This window comes from Neoarius graeffei, chromosome 25 (genome assembly GCF_027579695.1).
Source record: "Neoarius graeffei isolate fNeoGra1 chromosome 25, fNeoGra1.pri, whole genome shotgun sequence".
NCBI lineage: Eukaryota > Metazoa > Chordata > Actinopteri > Siluriformes > Ariidae > Neoarius > Neoarius graeffei.
The window spans coordinates 35,585,426-35,603,817 of record NC_083593.1 but is presented as its reverse complement, the minus strand read 5'-3'; the positions used below and the strand labels follow the sequence as shown (position 1 = coordinate 35,603,817).

Below are 18,392 nucleotides of genomic sequence, written 5' to 3'. Positions count from 1 at the left end.
AGTTTACTCCAGTAATAAGGAAGCTGGAAATAGCTGGTAACGGTCTTCCATCTTGACCAGCTAGGCAGGCCTGTGTTTTGTCAGCTGGTACCTGATCAGACAAAGAATTTATTATTTTTTTTCAGCAGATTGGGTTTGGTTTTACACAGAACACCATAAAGGCAAACTGAAGAGCCTTTGTATGAAGGGTGGAGTCTCCTAAATGTGATGAAAGAGGTTCGGGGAAATTTGAGACAAAATTCTTGAATAGCTCGAGTTACAGTATGTTTATATGGAAGCCTGTTTCCACCAGCATAATAATGAGAAGATTTCTCATAATTATGCCTTTCATTCTCATAATTGATTTCCAATTTCATAATAATGAGATCTTATAATAATGACTTAATATCGAATAATTATGACTTGCTGTCTCATAATTATGACTTGGTATCTCATAATATTCAGATCCTATCTGGAATCTCCTAATTGTCTTACTATCTCATCATTATGCTTTACTATCTCATAAACATGACTTGGGGCAGCACGATGGTGTAGTGGTTAGCACTGTTGCCTCACAGCAAGAAGGTTCTGGGTTCGATCCCAGTGGCTGATGAGGGCCTTTCTGTGTAGAGTTTGCATGCTCTTCCCGTGTCCGTGGGTTTCGTCCTGGTGCTCCGGTTTCCCCTACAGTCCAAAGATATGCAGGTTAGGCTAATTGGTGGCTCTAAATTGACCGCATGATTGTGAGATGACCTGGCAACTTGTCCAGGGTGTACCTCGTCTCTCACCCATAGTCAGCTGGGATAGGCTCTAGCTTGCCTGCAACCCTGTACAGGATAAGCGGCTACGGATAATGGATGGATGGATGGAGATACTATTCCAGGTGGTATAGTGGTTAGCACTGTCGCCTCACAGCAAGAAAGTTCTGGGTTCGAGCCCAATGGCCGATGAGGGCCTTTCTGTGTAGAGTTTGCATGCTCTTCCCGTGTCCGTGGGTTTCGTCCGGGTGCTCCGGTTTCCCCTACAGTCCAAAGACATGCAGGTTAGGCTAACTGGTGTGGCGAATGATTGCACGCTGACCTGGCGACTTGTCCAGGGTGTACCCCGTCTCTCACCCACAGTCAGCTGGGATAGGCTCTAGCTTGCCTGCGACCCTGTACAGGATAAGCGGCTACGGATAACAGCTGGATGGATGGATGGATGGATGGATGGAGATACTATTCCGGGTGGCACGGTGGTGTCGTGGTAAGCACTGTCGCCTCACAGCAAGAAGGTTCTGGGTTCGAGCCCAGTGGCCGACGAGGGCCTTTCTGTGTAGAGTTTGCGTGGGTTTCCTCCTGGTGCTCCGGTTTCCCCTACAGTCCAAAGACATGCAGGTTAGGCTAATTGGTGTGGCGAATGATTGTGCGCTGACCTGGCGACTTGTCCAGGGTGTACCCCGTCTCTCGCCCATAGTCAGCTGGGATAGGCTCTAGCTTGCCTGAGACCCTGTACAGGATAAGCGGCTACGGATAATGGATGGATGGATGGAGATACTATTCCGGGTGGTACGGTGGTGTAGTGGTTGGCACTGTCGCCTCACAGCAAGAAGGTTCTGGGTTTGAGCCCAGTGGCCGACGAGGGCCTTTCTGTGTAGAGTTTGCATGCTCTTCCCGTGTCCATGGGTTTCGTCCGGGTGCTCCGGTTTCCCCTACAGTCCAAAGACACGCAGGTTAGGCTAATTGCTGTGGCGAATGATTGTGCGCTGACCTGGCGACTTGTCCAGGGTGCACCCCGTCGCTCTAGCTTGCCTGCAACCCTGTAGAAGGATAAAATGGGTAGAGATAATCAAGTCAAGTCAGCTTTATTGTCAAAATATGCTATACATGCTCAACATACAGCACAGATGAAATTTCAGTCCTCTCTAACCCACAGTGCAAACAGGCAATGCAATAAATAAAAATAGAATAATTGAAAAAAACAAACAACAATATAAACAGTATACACACTCTAGATAGGAACTAGACATAGACTAAACACTCAGACAAACAATATAAGCAGTATAAATAAACAGTATAAACACCAGATAAGAACAAGACATCGACTAAACACTCAGACAATATAAACAGTGTAAACACTAGATAAGAACTACACACAGACTAAACACTCAGACAATATAAACAGTATAAACACTCTAGATATGAGCTAGACGTAGACTAAACACTTATATATATATATATATCTCATCTCATCTCATTATCTCTAGCCGCTTTATCCTTCTACAGGGTCGCAGGCAAGCTGGAGCCTATCCCAGCTGACTACGGGCGAAAGGCGGGGTACACCCTGGACAAGTCATCACAGGGCTGACACATAGACACAGACAACCATTCACACTCTCATTCACACCTACGGTCAATCTAGAGTCACCAGTTAACCTAACCTGCATGTCTTTGGACTGTGGGGGAAACCGGAGCACCCGGAGGAAACCCACGCGGACATGGTGAGAACATGCAAACTCCGCACAGAAAGGCCCTCGCCGGCCACGGGGCTCGAACCCGGACCTTCTTGCTGTGAGGCGACAGCGCTAACCACTACACGACCGTCCCGCCCTACACACACAAATGGTTCAAATAACCAAACAGTCAAGGGCACTTGAGGTCTCATCTCATTATCTGTAGCCGCTTTATCCTGTTCTACAGGGTCGCAGGCAAGCTGGAGCCTATCCCAGCTGACTACGGGCGAAAGGCGGGGTACACCCTGGACAAGTCATCACAGGGCTGACACATAGACACAGACAACCATTCACACTCACATTCACACCTACGGTCAATTTAGAGTCACCAGTTAACCTAACCTGCATGTCTTTGGACTGTGGGGGAAACCGGAGCACCCGGAGGAAACCCACGCGGACACGGTGAGAACATGCAAACTCCGCACAGAAAGGCCCTCGCCGGCCCCGGGGCTCGAACCCAGAACCTTCTTGCTGTGAGGCGACAGCGCTAACCACTACACCACCGTCCCGCCCTACACACACACACACACAAATGGTTCAAATAACATAGCAGGTAAACAAACTAGCAGCTGTTAAGATGACATGAATTTTCTTTTCAAGTGTTGGAAACAGGTTTCCATTTGGACAAACTGAGCTAAACAGAGGAACTTCAATCCATGAAGTCAAGGAAACGATGGGCGGGGCTTAGAAGGCTTCAGGTAAATCCTGACAGACGTTAATAATAATAATATCAATGAAGCTCATTTCATTCTTCGTGTGTAATTTTAGTTTTATTTCTTTGTGATAATAGTCGGATGTGTGCAAGAAAGGCGGTGTGTGGAGAAGAGAAGAGAAGCGGTTGTGTAGCCGTTAGCACGACGCTGTGTGTGTGTGTGATGTGGACTGGACGCTCCATTAGAGCCCTCTGAAGCTGCCCGTTATTTTGGGAGGAAGCTCCGCCCACCGACTGGAGAGAGAGAGAGAGAGAGAGAGAGGCGCTTTACTTTCACAAGCGGGCTGCTGCAGTCGGACGAAGCTGACGGAAAAAGTGTCGAAGTCGGAAAAACCGAGTGAAGTTATTTAGCTGCCAAAATAGTAAACAACATGGCGAGTGCTGGCCGCAGGAGGACGCAGGCAGGCAGGCAGGCAGCGCGGTGCGACTGTCACCTCACTAACTCGGGCTGAAGAAGTGTGAAACTGCCTTGATTTTCTTCATCAGGTTTTTTTTTCAGTTTCTGATCATCACTATGGCAGTTGATAAGCCTTCCAGGACAGAAGGGAGGGGGAAAACCCCCCGTGGACTTCTTCAGAAACAGTAGTGAGAGAAGATGAAGAGTTTCGACCGCACTGGGTCTCATTCTACCAGCTGGGGAACTGGAACTACACCATTATGTCAACCGTCCCAGAAGGAGAAGGGAAGTGTGGCTGGCTGGAGTTGAGAGACACTCTGTGATTGTCTTCAGGATGTCCGGACGGGTGACAGTGCAGTCTAAACTCAACCCACCTTCAGTTTCTGTTTCCTCTTAAATGATCACTTGTGTTGATTTTACCATGGCGTTGAGGTCTAGAAAAGCCTGGACGAATGGATTGGTCGGGCTTTTGCTCGGGTTCACGGCAGCATCCTGGCTCCTGGTGCCCCGGGTCACTGAGCTCAAAAAGACCTCCATGTGCTCGCCCTATGCGAGTCTGAGGAGAGTTTCCGAAATGCTGAGAACCCCTGTAACTCACGGCGGCTGGTCTGAGAACCAGCGCAATCCACCGTCCGACAGAGAAAGAAGCTATGAAGACGAGGATGAGGAGCGAAGTATGGACAAGCCGAGCCATGGTGGACCCGTTCCCCGTCCTAAACACTTCCTCTACGTTGGGGTCATGACTGCTAAAAAGTATCTCGACTCAAGAGCAGTGGCCGCGTATAAAACATGGGTGCCGGACATCCCAGGAAAGGTCGAGTTCTTCTCGAGCCATGGTTCTGACTCTGTGCCACTTCCTTTCCCGCTGCCCATGGTCTCGTTGCCGGGTGTTGATGATTCGTATCCGCCACAGAAGAAGTCCTTCATGATGTTGAAGTACATGCACGATCACTACCTGGATAAATACGAGTGGTTCATGAGGGCAGATGATGACGTCTACATCCGAGGTGAAGAAGCCAAACTGGGAAGTGGTGTGTGTGTGTGTGGGGTGCTTTTCGTGCCAAGCGTGCAATTATGGAATTGCAGCTCTCCTTCAAAAAGCTTTAAAATCTGTCTAGCTGCTGTCACCAGTACAGGCAGTATATTTACTTTCACTATTTCCTGTCAGGTGAAGTGTAAATCTTAGTGTGAGCTATTGGAAATCCATGAACGATTGCGTAAGTGATTAAGGCAGGCGAAGCAGAATATACGAGCAAATAAAGAATATCCAGGCAAATCTTTTACATTAAACCACTTTGTTCATGCAGTGCACTGAAGCACAGCATTACTTTGATGGTTATTACTCGTGTACAGCCATGAGTGTCTTGATAAAATACTTTCTTTTGGATTAATATTCACCATAATGCTTTATAAAGACATTTTCAGCTATATCACCAATATATTATAGACGCTCTAATCTCATTCTGCGGTTTTTATATGCTCTGGGAGCTGTTCCTTGCACATTTATTTAATTGAATTGGTTCAAGCATAAAGTCTTGAGTGTAATTATGTAGTTATTTGTCATATTTGCACAAATGAACAGTGACCTCTAAAAAATGAAGTCGGTAGGTTGAAGGTTCGGATGCTGCCTTCGAGAAAAACGGCATGCATTCGAGGAGGATCAGTTGTGATTCTTATTACTACTGTTCTCATATAGAGCGGCAGCTACAGTTATCACCAGTCCATAATTATCGACACCTTTTCAGGCTTACCAATAAAAAAACAATTTTACAAAGGTGAGTTTCAGTCACAACAGTTATTATTGATTAATTAATCAACCGGAAAACCCTCCTCGCACTTTGATCTTGTCGTCTGATGACGCAGCTCGTTACCCGAGATGGATTTTTTTTTTTTTAGCACGATCAGCAATTTGAGGAAAACCCGGACGTTATCACCGCAGGTAAGCATGGTGGAAAGATCATGGACATGATTTTAGTCATCAAATTCACTGATATTTCATGATCTCCTTGTCGAAACATACTTTGTTTCTTACTCTTTCGTTTGACAGTCAGCATTTTGTAGCTAAACATGTATTTGAGAAGTCATGTGAGGTGCCAATAATAGTGATCACTTTCACCGGTGTCCACCATTATCGACACCCTGTGGAATTAAGTGACGTTTACAGCTGTTATGGATCGCTCTTTGTGTATCGTTGTTGAAGTAGATGAAGTACTTTAAAAAAAATAAAAGTGCTGTGATTTTATACTATTTTGTTTTCTGATTCATAACAGAATGGAATGTTTATAGAGTATTTGGAATCCTATTGCAATAAATAGAATTAGACCAGAATTGAATTCCTAGCATATAAACAAAAATTACATGCTTAAAAAAAAAAAAAAAAAAAAAATATATATATATATATATATATATATATATATATATATATATATATATATAAATTATTTGTTTATATGTAATTGAAATAAAAGATTGAAGATTCAGATTTTTCTATTCCATTCAGAAATTTTTTTTTGGCAGTTTGTTGTAAATATCTGCCACATATTACAATATCAGTAGACATTTTATATTTTGGTTTGAGGAATGACGTGCAACATTTGACCTGGATTTTCATGTGGTTATAATGTCAACTGCCTGTTAACATTTATTGGTAAACTACAAAACTAGAAATTAATACAAACAACAACGAATGAGTAACAAAATGTGATCTACGAAAATACTTAGAAAGTGGAAGAAAAAGATTTTCTGACACAGGTTAAACATCATCAGTTCATTTGTTTGCAAAGATTAGAACTACTTCCTCATTTACGTAAACACCGACATCGATATATTTATCTCATCTCATCTCATTATCTCTAGCCGCTTTATCCTGTTCTGCAGGGTCGCAGGCAAGCTGGAGCCTATCCCAGCTGACTACGGGCGAAAGGCGGGGTACACCCTGGACAAGTCGCCAGGTCATCACAGGGCTGACACATAGACACAGACAACCATTCACACTCACATTCACACCTACGGTCAATTTAGAGTCACCAGTTAACCTAACCTGCATGTCTTTGGACTGTGGGGGAAACCGGAGCACCCGGAGGAAACCCACGCGGATACGGGGAGAACATGCAAACTCCGCACAGAAAGGCCCTCACCGGCCACGGGGCTCGAACCCGGACCTTCTTGCTGTGAGGCGACAGCGCTAACCACTACACCACCGTGCCGCCTTGATATATTTATATAAAAGATATTTTGTACTAAATATAAGCCTATGTAAAACAAATTTTAAATAAAAGCTATGTTTTGTTAACTTGATACCACATACCAATTATTATTATTATTATTATTAGCGCTGTCGCCTCACAGCAAGAAGGTCCGGGTTCGAGCCCTGTGGCCGGCGAGGGCCTTTCTGTGTGGAGTTTGCATGTTCTCCCCGTGTCCGTGTGGGTTTCCTCCAGGTGCTCCGGTTTCCCCCACAGTCCAAAGACATGCAGGTTAGGTTAACTGGTGACTCTAAATTGACCGTAGGTGTGAATGTGAGTGTGAATGGTTGTCTGTGTCTATGTGTCAGCCCTGTGATGACCTGGCGACTTGTCCAGGGTGTACCCCGCCTTTCGCCCGTAGTCAGCTGGGATAGGCTCCAGCTTGCCTGCGACCCTGTAGAAGGATAAAGCGGCTAGAGATAATGAGATGAGATTATTATTATTATTATTATTATTATTTTAATAAATATCTGGGTGTTGATAATTGTGGAACGGTGTTGATAACTGTGGACAAAGGTGTTGATAATTGTGGAACGTTGTCACATGATCTGATACGCTAAGTAATTGGGAATTAACTCGCTTTTTTTCCAGTGGAAGTTTGAGTAATTATTCATGCACAATTTACATATTGAAAGTCTTTTCTACTTTTACAACGGCCAAAAGATCGTTAAGGTGTCGAGACTTGTAGCCGCCGCTCTAGTATACAGTGGTGCTTGAAAGTTTGTGAACCCTTTAGAATTTTCTATATTTCTGCATAAATATGACCTAAAACATCATCAGATTTTCACACAAGTCCGAAAAGTAGATAAAGAGAACCCAGTTAAACAAATGAGACAAAAATATTATACTTGGTCATTTATTTATTGAGGAAAATGATCCAATACTATTACATATCTGTGAGTGGCAAAAGTATGTGAACCTTTGCTTTCAGTACCTGGTGTGACCCCCTTGTGCAGCAATAACTGCAACTAAACATTTCCGGTAACTGTTGATCAGTCCTGCACACCGGCTTGGAGGAATTTTAGCCCGTTCCTCCGTACAGAACAGCTTCAACTCTGGGATGTTGGTGGGTTTCCTCACATGAACTGCTTGCTTCAGGTCCTTCCACAACATTTTGATTGGATTAAGGTCAGGACTTTGACTTGGCCATTCCAAAACATTAACTTTATTCTTCTTTAACCATTCTTTGGTAGAATGACTTGTGTGCTTAGGGTCGTTGTTTTGCTGCATGACCCACCTTCTCTTGAGATTCAGTTCATGGACAGATGTCCTGACATTTTCCTTTAGAATTCGCTGGTATAATTCAGAATTCGTTGTTCCATCAACGATGGCAAACTGTCCTGGCCCACATGCAGAAAACAGGCCCAAACCATGACACTACCACCACCATGTTTCACAGATGGGATAAGGTTCTTATGCTGGAATGCAGTGTTTTCCTTTCTCCAAACATAACACTTCTCATTTAAACCAAAAAGTTGTATTTTGGTCTCATACGTCCACAAAACATTTTTCCAATACCCTTCTGGCTTGTCCACGTGATCTTTAGCAAACTGTAGATGAGCAGCAATGTTCTTTTTGTAGAGCAGTGGCTTCCTCCTTGCAACCCTGCCATGCACACCATTGTTGTTCAGTGTTCTCCTGATGGTGGACTCATGAACATGAACATTAGCCAATGTGAGAGAGGCCTTCAGTTGCTTAGAAATTACCCTGGGGTCCTTTGTGACCTTGCTGACTATTACAGACCTTGCTCTTGGAGTGATCTTTGTTGGTCGACCACTCCTGGGGAGCGTAACAATGGTCTTGAATTTCCTCCATTTGTACACAATCTGTCTGACTGTGGATTGGTGGAGTCCAAACTCCTTTAGAGATGCTTTTGTAACCTTTTCCAGCCTGATGAGCATCAACAACACTTTTTCTGAGGTCCTCAGAAATCTCCTTTGTTCGTGCCATGATACACTTCCACAAACGTGTTGTGAAGATCAGACTTTGATGGATCCCTGTTCTTTTAATAAAACAGGGTGCCCACTCACACCTGATTGTCATCCCATTGATTGAAAACACCTGACTCTAATTTCACCTTCAAATTAACTGCTAATCCTAGAGGTTCACATACTTTTGCCACTGATAGATATGTAATATTGGATAATTTTCCTCAATAAATCAATGACCAAGTATAATATTTTTGCCTCATTTGTTTAACTGGGTTCTCTTTATCTACTTTTAGGACTTGTGTGAAAACCTGATGATGTTTTAGGTCATGTTTATGCAGAAATACAGAAAATTCTAAAGGGTTCACAAACTTTCAAGCACCACTGTAGCTTGTTCTCCAAAATTTTATTGGTGTAAGTGAAATGCAATGTTCTGTCATGTCAATGCTTTCCCCGTAGTAAATAGAAGTTGCTTGTGAGCATGATTTAACCCAGTGATTTTCTTCTTTAGCTCCTTTCTGGAGTTGTATGGATTTTTTTTTTCTTTTTAATTGGTGGCACTTCTAATAAAGTCGAACAGAAATCTTCTAAAACTAAGAAACCGCAATACCACAAGTTTTGTAAGTAAGGTGCAACTTATATTTCCCGTACCAAATTCATGAAATGAACACTGGAAGCAAAGTCATACTTTGCTCACATACCAATGAGCAGTACCAGAAGAAATGTGTGCTCTTTTTATTCACCCTGACATATAAACACTGAGGTAGAAAACCACCACATATTAGTTTCGTAAAAGAAGAATGATGACCCTCAGAGCTCATGAACAGTGAATTATTTTCAAGAGCTAATGTCTACATGCCCTCAAGACAACCCAAATGTAGTAATATCGCCCCCGTGTTGTCATTTTTCCAATGTTTGTCTGTCATAGGTGAAAAGCTGGAGCTCTTCCTGCGCTCACTCAACAGCAGTAAGCCTCTGTATCTGGGTCAGACAGGTCTAGGCACCACAGAAGAACTGGGCAAGTTGGCACTGGAACCTGGAGAGAATTTTTGCATGGGTGGCCCGGGTATGATCTTCAGCCGCGAGGTGCTGCGCATGATGGTGCCCCATATCGGCACCTGTCTGAGGGAGATGTACACGACGCATGAGGATGTGGAGGTGGGCCGCTGCGTCCGGCGATTTGGGGGAACCCAGTGTGTCTGGTCATATGAGGTAAGCCACTGTTAATGGAGGCTTAGATGTACTTGTTACATCGAAGTTATATTAAGTTTTCTTTTTCTTCCTGTATTTTCACTTGAACACGAATGATCCACTATTACCCCTTTTCCACCAAATCAGTTCCAGGGCTGGTTCGGGGCCGGTTCTGGTTCACAACTCGTTCAACTTGCGAGCCAGCTGAGAACCAGTTTGCTTTTCCATAGCTCGCGGTGCTAAGGGAAGACATGTCATTACGTCGTGTATACGTCATTACGTCGCTGTATACGTCAGTTACGTCGCTACGTTTGCATAAACCTTGGCGCGAATATCGAAGCAAAAACAACAAGGAAGAAGCAGCAACAACAATAATAATAATGGATGACTTCGCGTTTGTATAGCTGCTGCTTCTCGTCGCTTAAAAATGGCGATCTTTCGCGGTCTTGTTATTGTTGTTGGTCTTAACAACTCCGCCCCCCGCTGATGTAAGCGGTTCTTTCCTCTGGCCCAGCAGAGAGTTGGTGCTAGCCTGGAACCGGTTTTTCTGGCCCCAGAGCCAGTTCTTTGTCAGTGGAAACAGAAAACCCGGTTCCAAACTAAGCACTGGCCCCGAACCAGCCCTGGAACTGCTTTGGTGGAAAAGGGGCATATTATCTGTGTGTACAGCACTGTGTCTAAACTAGTGTTAATCATTAAGAATCTTTTACTGAGCCAGCGGCAGTGTGATTCAACCATATTATACTGTTGTCTTGTTTGGTGCAGTTTAATTAACAGTTATTGCGTTTGCCAGAAACAGCTAGCAAATGACAAAATTACTATTTGTTATAAGAATAAACTGTAGCGTTGCCAACTCGCAGCTCCAGGGTTCCAGGTTCAGTCCTGAGCTCGGGTTACTCTCTGTCTGGAGTTTCTCATGTTCTCCTTGTGTACATGCCGGTGTCCTCTGGGAAAACTACCGTGGGTGGATCGGCTAATCTAAATTGCCTCGAGGTGTGAACAGGAGTGTGAATGTGTCAGTGCATAGTGCCCTGCAAAAGTATTCATCCCCCTTGGTGTTTGTCCTGTTTTGTTGCATTACAAGCTGGAATTAAAATGGATTTTTGGAGGGTTAGCACCATTTGATTTACACCCTTTAAAGGTGCACATTGTTTTTTTAAAATTATTTTTGTGACACAAACAATAATTAAGATGAAAAAACAGAAATCTAGAGTGCGCATAAGTATTCACTCCCTTTCGTATGAAACCCCTAAATAAGAGCTGGTGCACCCAGTTCACTTCATAAGTCACATAATTAGTTGATTAAGATCCACCTGTGTGCAGTCAAAGTGTCACATGATCTGTCACATGATGTCTGTATAAATCCACCTGTTCTGGAAGGACCCTGACTCTGCAACACTACTAAGCAAGCAACATGAAAACCAAGGAGCACTCCAAACAGGTCAGAGACAAAGTTGTGGAGAAGTATAGATCAGGGTTGGGTTATAAAAATATCCCAAACTTTGAATATCCTAGGGCATTATAGCAAAATGGAAAGAATATGGCACCACTACAAACCTGACAAGAGAAGGCCGCCCACCAAAACTCACAGACCAGGCAAGGAGGGCATTAATCAGAAATGCAACAAATGCCGCTTTTCCACTACCAACGCGGCTGAGTTGGGCTGAGTCGAGCTGAGTGGGGCTGTTGGAGTTGCATTTCGACTACAACCGCGGTGAACCGTGCTGGCTGGAAGTGGGTGGACACATTGGGTGGAGTTAGCAAAAGTGGGTGGACGTCAGGTGATGTCGTTAGGCGGCGCAAACAGTGACATCAGTGATCTTTTAAGCGGTAGTCTCACGACCCAGAGAGTAAACAATAAACATGGAGGACATGGAGTCGTTAGTGTTGCTGGTCTTGGTGCTGTGGCTTGTTGTCACCGACAACACCAACAGATACTGGCAAGAGCGTATAGATGAGCCGAGGCACATAAGGCTTCATAATTCTCGTAATTCGTAATTCTCCTTCTTCCGGGTTTACGGTGTTTACAGATCCCAGCGTGCTCGCGGGGCGTGTGTGGGCATGTGAGGACACTCCTCCTCACCAATCAGTGCACAGGGGAGTGTCTCCTCACGCCCCTAGCCCCACTCGGCTCGGTTTGGCTCGCTTCAGCTCCACTCCAAAACCGTCCGAGTTTTGGGGGCTGAGCAGGGCTGAAGCGAGCTGAGTTGTGCTGTTCTTAGATAGTTGAAACGCGAGCCGTGTCAGGCTGAAGCGAGCTGAAGTGAGCTGAAAAAGGGTAGTGGAAAAGGGCCAAAAGACACTAACGATAACACTGAAAGCGCTGCAAAGATCCATAGTGGAGATGGGAGTATCTGTCCATAGGACCACTTTAAGCCGTACACTCCACAGAGTGGGGCTTTATGGAAGAGTGGCCAGAAAAAAGGCATTGCTTAAAAAAAAAATCATGTTTGGAGTTTGCCCAACAGCATGTGGCAGACTCCCCAAACACATGGAAGAAGATTCTTTGGTCAAATGAGACAAAAATTGAACTTTTTGGCCATCATGGGAAACGCCATGTGTGGTGCAAATCCAACACCCTGAGAACACCATTCCTACAATGAAGCATGGTGGTGGCAGCATCATGCTGTGAGGATGTTTATCATCTGCAGGGACAGGCAAGCTGGTCAGGACTGAAGGAAAGATGGATGGCCCTGTATTTAGTGCGATTCTGGAGGAAAACCAGTTTGAGTCGGCCAGAGGTTTGAGACTGGGACGAAGGTTCACGTTCCAGCAGGACAATGACCCGAAACGTACTGCTAAAGCTACACTGGAGTGGTTTAAAAGGAAACATTTAAATGTCTTTGAATGGCCTAATCAAAGCTCAGACCTCAATCCAATTGAGAATCTGTGGCATAACTTGAAGATTTGCTGTACACCAATGCAACCCATCTAACTTGAAGGAGTTGGAGCAGTTTTCCCTTGAGGAATGGGCAAAAATCCCAGTGGCTAGATGTGCTAAGCTAATAGAGACTTACCCCAAGAGACTTGGAGCTGTAATTGCAGCAAAAGGTGGCTCTATAGAGTATTGACTTGGGGGGGGTACTTATGCACACTCCAGATTTCTGTTTTCTCATTTTAATTATTGTTTGTGTCACAATAAAAAAACAATGTGCACCTTTAAAGTGGTAGGCATGTTGTGTAAATCAAATGGTGCTCCCCCCCCCCCCCCCCCCCCCCCCAAAAAAAAAAAAATATCCATTTTAATTCCAGCTTGTAATGCAACAAAACAGGACAAACACCAAGGGGGATGAATACTTTTGCAAGGCACTGTATGCCATCCAGGATTAAGCCCAGTGTTCCTGGGATCGGCTCAGGATCCAGAGCAGCGCTGACTCTGAGAAAATGGTGACTGAATATGAATGAACAAATGAAAGAAAGCAGTGAATGGAGAAAACAGCACAAGGGAAATTGCACTTATTTGATGGAGGCCTTATGCTCTTGGATATCAATCATTCCTGTTTTAATTAAATAAAAACATTTTAAGAAAATGAAATTCCTTGATTATCACAGCCATTACCATTTAAAGACGTATTCATCGTGTTCAGTTACTTTGCCTGTGTTAACTCTGAGGAGGGAGTCGACTTCTCTTCTGAAGCACAGAAAATCACAACATAGAATATGGCAGCAGATGTGGCACGATCAAAATAGGCAAAACACTGTAGAGCTTGATTTTATGTGAAGGTTGACAGATGTTGCTGGCTGGGGAGAGGCCTGAAGGCAGCCCATAGAAGACAGGTGTGTCGGTAATGTGCAGGTTGGAGCTCTGTTGGATTCAGTGTGTCATCAAGGTCGTTTAGCTCCAGGCGGCCTTGCAGTCTGCCTGTTGGGGCGTGTTGTCTCCATTTTAACGCCTTCTCAACCTCTTCATTATTAATGAGGTTTGTAGGCCTGAATACAGAGCTTTTCCCATGGAAGGAAGCAATCATAAACAGCTAGAAGCAAACTATTCAAGTGACATCGCAGAGAGAACATGACATTACATCATTATATTACAGGCATTTAGCAGACGCTCTTATCCAGAGCGATGTACAACGTACCCAGAGCAGCCTGGGGAGCAGTGGGGGGGTTAGGTGAAGTGCCTTGCTCAAGGGCACTTCAGCCATTCCTCCTGGTCCAGGGAATTGAACCAGCAACCTTTTGGTCCCAAAGCTGCTTCCCTAACCATTACGCCATGGCTTCCCATCACAATCATATATGTGTCAGAAAACAGAATCCAGGGACACATGTCTGCCCGGGGGCATTTTGAGTTATTGACAGATTCAGAAAGTACAGTTTCTAAGCTTTCCAATGATGCCTTCCATGTGGAGATCTGACAGTATTTGAAGAATGTGTGGCCTTTTGAAAGTGTATACTTCTTAAAACAGAAAAGGGAGAAAATCGCCCTCAAAGTTTTCCATCTCAGCTACTCTGGGTGCAGGGCGGGCACATAATGCTGCTCATCTGCATGATATTAAGGAAAGCCCTACCCCCTATGAGCTAGCACGATGCTACTTTCATGTAAACAAAGATCATCACGTCAATTTTCCTTCCATGCAAAGTATGCCCAAAACAATTATGAAGTACAAAAATAAGTCCTAAAGTATACTTTAACGTTTTGTGGTTGAAAAATTACTCACACCGTAAGAAAGAAAGATAGCACGATGATGACACAACTAACACAACACTAGTTTCATGTAAAGCCTCGGTCACAACCGGCCGTACCGTGCTCCTACGGCCGGTCTACATGCAAAAAACACAAGAAACACACGGAGAGCGCGGATGAAACGCACAAGAGCGCGCGTGTGACGTGCTGATTTTCGAGCCGCAGACCGGCCACAGAGGTTCTTTGTCATGTCAAACAAACTCTACGGGCAGCTTACATTTTTTTCAGGTTGCAAGACAAACTTACGGCCAACGCGCGTCTTTCTCCGTGAACAAAAAAAAAAAACGCAGCGATTTGGGAAACGCCAAAAATCACACGGCCAAAAAATCGTACGTCCGGTTGTGACCTAGGCTTAACCAAACCACAACACTCTCCGTTACATGCAAAAATAACCACACAGCCTTAGATTAATAAACTCACCCCATCAGAAAGAGAAACGGCGCCTTGCACACACCAATGCCTCCGATGGAATGTAATCCTAGAACGGTCCGTGTATCATCCGATCATTCAAGTATTCCATTCAATCTGGAAAACGAGGTTGCGTTTTTTTTTTTTTTGCTAGAAATGGTGATCTCCGATGTAAATACCGTGTGTCTGTTTGCTTCGCGGTGTTTCAACTCCTCTGCGCTCTGTTTAGTAACTCATTCCATAGTGAAATTACATGCCTATATGCAGCTAAGTAGCCATGCGCTCAGCTCGTATCATACAGCTGATTCGCGAAAAAAAAAAAAAGACTTAAATCATCATGTGAATGGCCCATATGGTAATTTACCCGCACCCCCCAGCAGGCTACAGTCCTGACAAAAACGAGACAATTTGCAACAAAAAATGTATGCTTTTCCAACAAAACAATCTATTATCTGAAATACTGATTGCATTCTTCAAGATCTCAACTTGCACATGATGGGAAAAAAAACAAAAATCACAAATTTCGAAAAAAAAATGCTTCCTTTGCGATTATCTCGGATTCGTTTCGGCCGACATGTGTCCCTGGATTCGGTGAGGGGTCACATATTTAAAGATGCTCAGTGGAGTTGCAGCTTGTAACTTCCTGAGTTATCGTAATTGGGAATGTTGAAAGGAGCACTTTTAGTGCAGTCCTACAGTCCTTGCATTCACAGCAATCTTAAAATCTCATTCAGACACCATGTGCTATAAGAGCTTACCGCTAATAGCTTTTAAATAAATGTAATACTTATTTATTTAAATCCATGGAAATTTCCGAATCATGTTTTAAATGAATTTTTACCAACATGCCGTATGTAGCTGTCCTATTTAGAGGTTTGTCAGTTTGTTTAATCCTCCCTTCTGCAAACTGATAAAGCTTTCACAGGCTCATATCCATATTGATGAAAGGTGATTCCTGCAAGTTTCCCCCAGGCAGGACTCAGGCTGCGTTCAGCCCTCTCTGGTATCATACCCTTCTGCTTTCCAGAAGCACTGATGATTTTCAGCTAGTCTCCACAATAATTAAAGTATCTTTGCACGCACTCGATGTTTAATTCATTACCCGTTATGGTGGTGTTGGCATACTTATTAATATGTATATGTTATTTACCAGCTGGGAGGTCCGTATGGTGAAATACCGTGACCGAGGTCTTGAAAGTACTGACCGAGGCCAAGGTCACGGTATTTCACCATATGGACCGACCTTAAGCTGGTAAATAATATATTTATTTTTTTCTTTACCAAATTCTAACAGAAAACGAGAGCGCCCGAAAGGGAAAACTGAGCCCAGGCGAGCCGCCATTTTGAATCCTCATTCCCGGCTGTAATGCAAATAGCTTCCTCCTCGGTATACAAGTGCACTTCCACGGCAGGAAAAATTACATTTTGCCACCTATGTAGTCCCCTATTTATACAAAATTGAGTCATTCAGGATTCAGCCATGTTTTTGCTCGGCGTTAGCAACAGTTGCAGGTTTTTAGCTTTCTCCTGCAATGTTTTCTTTTATTTCTTCTTCCTCAGGGTAGTAAAACTCGCTTTCGCTGTGAAGACTGTCGTTATCGCTATCCATGCTGTAAAATTAATGCTATTCTCCTGAGAAATGCTGGCAAAAATTTATAAGATTTTTGATAATCTTATAAATAAATCTTATAAAAAAAAAAGATAAATGTTGACAAAAAATGCTACTATGTTTGTTGTTGTGAACGAGCGAGTCGCCAGAGGTCCATAACCAGGGTCCGTAACTGGGGTCCGTATCGTAGGATACGGACCCGCTCGCCAGCCAATCAGAGTGCAGGTTATGATGGAAACTGGACCATGAAAAAAATAAAATCACATATTTGTTCCCCTCTTTTGCCACTTCATATAACTGCACATAATGGTGACTTAAGGCAGTGTTTCTCAACCACTGGGCCATGGGCCATTAGTGGGCCACAAAGTGCTTTTCAAGTTTGAAGCCAAATATTAAATAGTTCAGGATGTCGTAGTGTCCCAAATCTGGTAGCTGGTTTGACATGCACCTCTCAAGTGGAATAAATAAATTTGTGGGTAAATTAAGAAGAACAAGTCTTTATTGTTGCCACGTCCCTCCTTCTGCACACTACATTTGTGGGTAAATTATACGGATCTGCTGGAAGAGAAGCGCAGGGAGGATTGAGAATCAAGTTGCTGTGGTTTGTTTACACCCGAGACTAAAACTTGTAGCGTCCTAGCAACCATCGCAAAGACACGTACAAAGCCCAGAAATTCTTCCTTACCCAGACAAAAACAATACAGGATTTATCTTGTAGCGTCCTGATCCCCAGATCTTTAACCCAGCCACATAAAAAATAGTTCACCTCCATACTCTTTTCATCTGTGTATCCGTGTAGAACGATGTCTGCAGCACCAGGTAGCTTGAGGTGTTTGGGAACTCAACGGATGGATAATTTTCCAACTCTTAATGAATGAACGAATAACTTTATTTAAACACGATAGGTTGATCAGCAGAGCTGGTGGGGTGGTGTACAGATACAAATAATTACAAATACAAAAGACTAAAAATATACACAATCTTAAAAACAAACCCTTAAAATCTGTTGATTATCTGTTAATTATCTTCACGCTAAGTTAATTAACAGTATGCATAACTATTGTCTTTGTATTTAGTTACAGCTACAATAGGATCAAAATTTATTCTACTAATGTCAAATTTAGCTCGTAAGTTTTTCTTTCATAGGAAAAATCCTTCTTTGTTCGTGTGTAAGGATCTAATCCCCTTGAGCGGTTTCTATATCCACTTCTTTTGAGTGTACTTCTTGGTTTTAATAACTTGCTCGTTTGCTGGACACAAACATGGCAGTAAGTTCTTGTGTTAATGGGCCAGACTCCACTTTTGGATCATTAACCCCTTTTGACTGAGAATGCCCTGCATGCATGGTTTTGCTTCTGGCACATCCATACAGTTTTAAATACAAAACCTACAATTAAAAACAGTTTGTTTTTATTGGATTTATTTAATTCCTGGGCTCCCGTCTGTAACAGGGCGTGATGTTGCATCCCATTAATACACTTTGCAATAGATTATTAGATTCTAATAGAATAGATGAGCCAAAATAATCGGGGATCTTTTTTAATGGGCCCCGACTCGTGAAAAGTATGAATAGGTGCGTCTTAAAGGAACAGTCCACCGTACTTCCATCATGAAATATGCTCTTATCTGAATTGAGACGAGCTGCTCCGTACCTCTCCGAGCTTTGCGCGACCTCCCAGTCAGTCAGACGCAGTCAGACGCGCTGTCACTCCTGTTAGCAATGTAGCTAGGCTCAGTATGGCCAATGG

General features: G+C 43.6%; 1 protein-coding gene across 1 annotated transcript in view; it reads left to right on the top strand.

The window, feature by feature from the left end:
* Positions 1 to 3,357: 3,357 nt before the first annotated feature.
* chsy3 (chondroitin sulfate synthase 3) overlaps positions 3,358 to 18,392 on the top strand; it is a 186,663-nt gene continuing 171,628 nt past the window's right edge. Inside the window, exons 1-2 of the mRNA XM_060908378.1 lie at positions 3,358 to 4,586; positions 9,681 to 9,964. Coding sequence (XP_060764361.1) covers positions 3,977 to 4,586; positions 9,681 to 9,964 — 894 coding nt within the window. The 5' untranslated portion in view covers positions 3,358 to 3,976. The remainder of the gene's footprint in view (positions 4,587 to 9,680; positions 9,965 to 18,392) is intronic.